The sequence below is a fragment of the Barbus barbus genome, assembly GCF_936440315.1.
Source record: "Barbus barbus genome assembly, chromosome: 10".
NCBI classification, from domain to species: Eukaryota; Metazoa; Chordata; class Actinopteri; order Cypriniformes; family Cyprinidae; genus Barbus; species Barbus barbus.
In genome coordinates, this window is record NC_136738.1 from 18,322,392 (window position 1) to 18,328,474 (window position 6,083).

Consider the following 6,083-nt stretch of genomic DNA (forward strand, 5'->3'; position numbering starts at 1 on the left):
AGTTTTACTCTGACTAAAACGAGGTGTTATTATAGCAGACGGGACTAACATTTGGCCGTTGGATTGGTTGTAAAATAACTTAAAGGACGGGAGAGTCATTTCCCGTTTGCAGTTGCCAGCTAGAGCACGCACACACCAACAGACAATATCAGATGCCGAGTGCTCACGTGATTGTGTTTCATGTCATTACCCGTAGCTGAGCGAAAGAGGGATGTAGTGTTCCTGCTGGATGGTTCAGATGGCACTAGGAGCTCTTTCCCTGCAATGCGCAACTTTGTTGAAAGGATGGTGGAGAGACTGAATGTGTCTGAGAACAGAGACCGTGTGTCCGTGGTCCAGTACAGCAGAGATCCAGAGGCCCATTTCTATCTTAACACATACTCAAGAAAGGAGGACATTCTTGACACGGTCAGGGGTCTGAGGCACAAAGGAGGGAGACCCCTCAACACAGGGGCAGCTCTGCAGTACGTGAGGGACAATGTATTCACTGCCTCCTCTGGAAGCAGACGTACAGAAGGTGTGCCCCAGTTACTGATTCTGCTGAGTGGTGGAAGGTCATTTGATAATGTTGACACACCGGCCTCATCCCTGAAGGAGCTGGGAGTGCTTATCTTTGGGATAGGGTCAAGGAGCTCAGACAGCAGGGAGCTCCAGAGGATCTCCCATGATCCTAGTTATGCACTCTCAGTAAGTGACTTTGTTGACCTTCCCAGTGTCCAACAGCAGCTTTTCAGCAACATTGACACAGTATTTGTAGAGGACACGTCTACCATTACCACGACGATAGGTAAGAAAAAAACAAACATGCTTCCTCTACTTCCTCTCAGCTTTTATGTTTGTAGTGAGGTGTGCTTTACTTTACCTGTAGTTCTAATGAGTTGCAAAAGGAAATGTATTTCTTCCTGAGTTGTAAAACTTTGCGCGAGGTGAGATGATATTGAAAAACACAGAAAGCACGATTAATGGAAAAGCTTCTACTGTGTAATGCAATATGCCTTTTTTCCCTTACAATGTCCCCATCTGACCCATGACTGTTGTTTCTTAGCTGAGGGCCGTAGGCAGAGGAGAGATGTTGTCTTCCTGCTGGATGGATCGGATGGCACTAGGAATGGGTTCCCAGCAATGAAAGAGTTTGTGCAAAGAATGGTGGAGAGATTGGACATAGCTGAGAACAGAGATCGCGTTTCTGTGGTCCAGTACAGCAGAGACGCAGAGGCCCATTTCTATCTTAACACGTACACGACAAAGGAAGACATTCTCGACGGTGTCAGAGGTCTGAGGCACAAAGGAGGCAGACCCCTCTACATGGGGGCAGGTCTCCAGTACGTCAGAGACAATGTCTTTACCGCCTCCTCCGGCAGCAGACGGCTGGAGGGTGTGCCGCAGATACTGGTTTTGCTTAGCGGGGGAAGGTCATCTGACAGTGTTGATGCAGCAGCCTCCTCTCTGAAAGAGCTTGGAGTTTTGACCTTTGGAATAGGATCGAGGGGCTCTGATAGCAGAGAATTGCAGAGAATTTCATACGACCCAAATTATGCTCTGACCGTGTCCGACTTCAGTGAGCTTCCAAAAGTCCAAGAGCAGCTGCTGGCCTCTGTCCAGGCTGTTCCAATTCCCATCACTACAATTTCACCAACTGTAACCGGTATGTGCATGGCAGAACTTTATAGTACGCTGTGTCTCGTCTTTTTACTTAAGGCCCCTCCTTTTTTCTTTTCTTTTCTCTTTTCTTTTTTTTGTACCTTTATTTTTACGCGCAGTGGTAATGTTAGCCAGAGCTTACACTGTTAATGATGTGGTGAACTGATATGACATTCTGAAGGTTAATGAACGTTATTGACATTACTTGGCATTAATGGTGCTGTTTTTCCACCCTCCTAGCTGTTTACACCACACCCAGAAAGGACGTAGTGTTTCTTCTGGACGGTTCAGATGGCACTAGGAATTCTTTCCCAGCTATGCGGGACTTTGTGCAAAGAGTAGTGGAGCAATTCAACATAGAGGCCAACAGAGACCGTGTTTCTGTGGTACAGTACAGTAGAGACGCTGAGGTCCATTTCTATCTGAACAGCTACACGACAAAGGAAGACGTTCTTGACCGTGTCAGAGGCCTGAGACACAAAGGAGGCAGACCCCTCAACACGGGGGCAGCTCTCCAGTACGTCAGAGACAATGTCTTTACTGCCTCCTCCGGCAGCAGGCGGCTGGAGGGGGTGCCGCAGATACTGATCCTGCTTAGCGGCGGAAGGTCTTTTGACAGTGTCGATGCAGCAGCCTCCTCTCTGAAAGAGCTTGGCGTCTTGATCTGGGGAATAGGATCGAGGGGCTCGGATAGCGGAGAATTGCAGAGAATTTCATACGACCCCAGTTATGCTCTGTCCGTGTCCGACTTCAGTGAGCTCCCAAATGTCCAAGAGCAGCTGCTGGCCTCTGTCCAGGATGTTGCAATGCCCGTCACTCCAACTTCCCCGACTCTGACCGGTATGTGCATGGAAGAACTTAACGTGAGCTAGCTGACAGGCTGTGCCTTGTTGATTACTCGCAGCTTTGGTAGTCAAAGTGGTCGTGAACTAACGTGACGTTCTAAACATGTTTTGAAATGTCCTGGTGTTAATGATGCTGTTTTCTTTTCCTAGCTGATGACGCCATACCCAGAAAGGACGTAGTGTTCCTGCTGGACGGTTCAGATGGCACTAGAAATACTTTCCCAGCGATGCGTGACTTTGTGCAAAGATTAGTGGAGCAATTCAACATAGATGCAAACAGAGACCGTGTTTCCGTGGTGCAGTACAGTAGAGACGCAGAGGTCAATTTCTATCTGAATACCTACACAACAAAGGGGGAGATCTTGAACTTTGTCAGAGGTCTGAGGCATAGAGGAGGGAGACCCCTCAACACTGGGGCAGCTCTCCAGTACGTGAGTGACAATGTCTTCACCGCCTCTGCGGGGAGTAGAAAGCAAGCGGGTGTCCCTCAGATTCTCATCGTCCTCAGTGGAGGACGGTCAAGCGATAACATAGATACACCTGCCTCCGCCTTGAAACAGGGCGGGATCTTGATTTTTGGCGTCGGCACCAGAAATTCCAGCAGAGAGGTGCAGAGAATTGTCAATGATCCTACCTACGCACAGTCCATCAATGAATTCTCTGACCTTCCCAGTGTCCAACAGCAGTTTACCAGCTCCCTCAACAACGTGCTTGGTCAAGTCAAACCGATGACAACTACTGTGCCGGGTAAGACAGATTCCTGCACGCCTCTAGAGAACAGCACACTGAGCCCTTCTTTGCAAAGCATGCAGTAGACCCTGAACAGTTTAAGTTAGCATTGCATGTGAGCAGAGCCGTGGGAAATTAGGCTAAAAACCAAGGGCTTGAACTCTAGGCACTGTTAAATTTTAAAGTGTTTATTCATTCACTCGTTGGTTTGCTTTAGGCAAAGTGATTTTTTTTTTCTTTTGACAAATATAACCTTTAAATTTAGACATTATTTCACGGCTTCCGATTCATTAACTTTAGGCAGTTTTACTCTGACTAAAACGAGGTGTTATTATAGCAGACGGGACTAACATTTGGCCGTTGGATTGGTTGTAAAATAACTTAAAGGACGGGAGAGTCATTTCCCGTTTGCAGTTGCCAGCTAGAGCACGCACACACCAACAGACAATATCAGATGCCGAGTGCTCACGTGATTGTGTGTTTCATGTCATTACCCGTAGCTGAGCGAAAGAGGGATGTAGTGTTCCTGCTGGATGGTTCAGATGGCACTAGGAGCTCTTTCCCTGCAATGCGCAACTTTGTTGAAAGGATGGTGGAGAGACTGAATGTGTCTGAGAACAGAGACCGTGTGTCCGTGGTCCAGTACAGCAGAGATCCAGAGGCCCATTTCTATCTTAACACATACTCAAGAAAGGAGGACATTCTTGACACGGTCAGGGGTCTGAGGCACAAAGGAGGGAGACCCCTCAACACAGGGGCAGCTCTGCAGTACGTGAGGGACAATGTATTCACTGCCTCCTCTGGAAGCAGACGTACAGAAGGTGTGCCCCAGTTACTGATTCTGCTGAGTGGTGGAAGGTCATTTGATAATGTTGACACACCGGCCTCATCCCTGAAGGAGCTGGGAGTGCTTATCTTTGGGATAGGGTCAAGGAGCTCAGACAGCAGGGAGCTCCAGAGGATCTCCCATGATCCTAGTTATGCACTCTCAGTAAGTGACTTTGTTGACCTTCCCAGTGTCCAACAGCAGCTTTTCAGCAACATTGACACAGTATTTGTAGAGGACACGTCTACCATTACCACGACGATAGGTAAGAAAAAAACAAACATGCTTCCTCTACTTCCTCTCAGCTTTTATGTTTGTAGTGAGGTGTGCTTTACTTTACCTGTAGTTCTAATGAGTTGCAAAAGGAAATGTATTTCTTCCTGAGTTGTAAAACTTTGCGCGAGGTGAGATGATATTGAAAAACACAGAAAGCACGATTAATGGAAAAGCTTCTACTGTGTAATGCAATATGCCTTTTTTCCCTTACAATGTCCCCATCTGACCCATGACTGTTGTTTCTTAGCTGAGGGCCGTAGGCAGAGGAGAGATGTTGTCTTCCTGCTGGATGGATCGGATGGCACTAGGAATGGGTTCCCAGCAATGAAAGAGTTTGTGCAAAGAATGGTGGAGAGATTGGACATAGCTGAGAACAGAGATCGCGTTTCTGTGGTCCAGTACAGCAGAGACGCAGAGGCCCATTTCTATCTTAACACGTACACGACAAAGGAAGACATTCTCGACGGTGTCAGAGGTCTGAGGCACAAAGGAGGCAGACCCCTCTACACGGGGGCAGGTCTCCAGTACGTCAGAGACAATGTCTTTACCGCCTCCTCCGGCAGCAGACAGCTGGAGGGTGTGCCGCAGATACTGGTTTTGCTTAGCGGGGGAAGGTCATCTGACAGTGTTGATGCAGCAGCCTCCTCTCTGAAAGAGCTTGGAGTTTTGACCTTTGGAATAGGATCGAGGGGCTCTGATAGCAGAGAATTGCAGAGAATTTCATACGACCCAAATTATGCTCTGACCGTGTCCGACTTCAGTGAGCTTCCAAAAGTCCAAGAGCAGCTGCTGGCCTCTGTCCAGGCTGTTCCAATTCCCATCACTACAATTTCACCAACTGTAACCGGTATGTGCATGGCAGAACTTTATAGTGCGCTGTGTCTCGTCTTTTTACTTAAGGCCCCTCCTTTTTTCTTTTCTTTTCTCTTTTCTTTTTTTTGTACCTTTATTTTTACGCGCAGTGGTAATGTTAGCCAGAGCTTACACTGTTAATGATGTGGTGAACTGATATGACATTCTGAAGGTTAATGAACGTTATTGACATTACTTGGCATTAATGGTGCTGTTTTTCCACCCTCCTAGCTGTTTACACCACACCCAGAAAGGACGTAGTGTTTCTTCTGGACGGTTCAGATGGCACTAGGAATTCTTTCCCAGCTATGCGTGACTTTGTGCAAAGAGTAGTGGAGCAATTCAACATAGAGGCCAACAGAGACCGTGTTTCTGTGGTACAGTACAGTAGAGACGCTGAGGTCCATTTCTATCTGAACAGCTACACGACAAAGGAAGACGTTCTTGACCGTGTCAGAGGCCTGAGACACAAAGGAGGCAGACCCCTCAACACGGGGGCAGCTCTCCAGTACGTCAGAGACAATGTCTTTACTGCCTCCTCCGGCAGCAGGCGGCTGGAGGGGGTGCCGCAGATACTGATCCTGCTTAGCGGCGGAAGGTCTTTTGACAGTGTCGATGCAGCAGCCTCCTCTCTGAAAGAGCTTGGCGTCTTGATCTGGGGAATAGGATCGAGGGGCTCGGATAGCGGAGAATTGCAGAGAATTTCATACGACCCCAGTTATGCTCTGTCCGTGTCCGACTTCAGTGAGCTCCCAAATGTCCAAGAGCAGCTGCTGGCCTCTGTCCAGGATGTTGCAATGCCCGTCACTCCAACTTCCCCGACTCTGACCGGTATGTGCATGGCAGAACTTAACGTGAGCTAGCTGACAGGCTGTGCCTTGTTGATTACTCGCAGCTTTGGTAGTCAAAGAGGT

General features: G+C 48.1%; 1 protein-coding gene across 1 annotated transcript; it reads left to right on the forward strand.

The window, feature by feature from the left end:
• Positions 1-180: 180 nt before the first annotated feature.
• LOC306875617 (collagen alpha-3(VI) chain-like) lies at positions 181-6,032 on the forward strand (the record flags this gene model as incomplete). Its single annotated transcript, XM_079426303.1, has 7 exons — positions 181-787; positions 1,046-1,645; positions 1,882-2,481; positions 2,637-3,233; positions 3,716-4,306; positions 4,565-5,164; positions 5,401-6,032. The coding sequence occupies 7 exons, from the start codon at positions 181-183 to the stop codon at positions 6,030-6,032; spliced, it is 4,227 nt and encodes a 1,408-aa protein (XP_079282429.1).
• Positions 6,033-6,083: the final 51 nt, after the last annotated feature.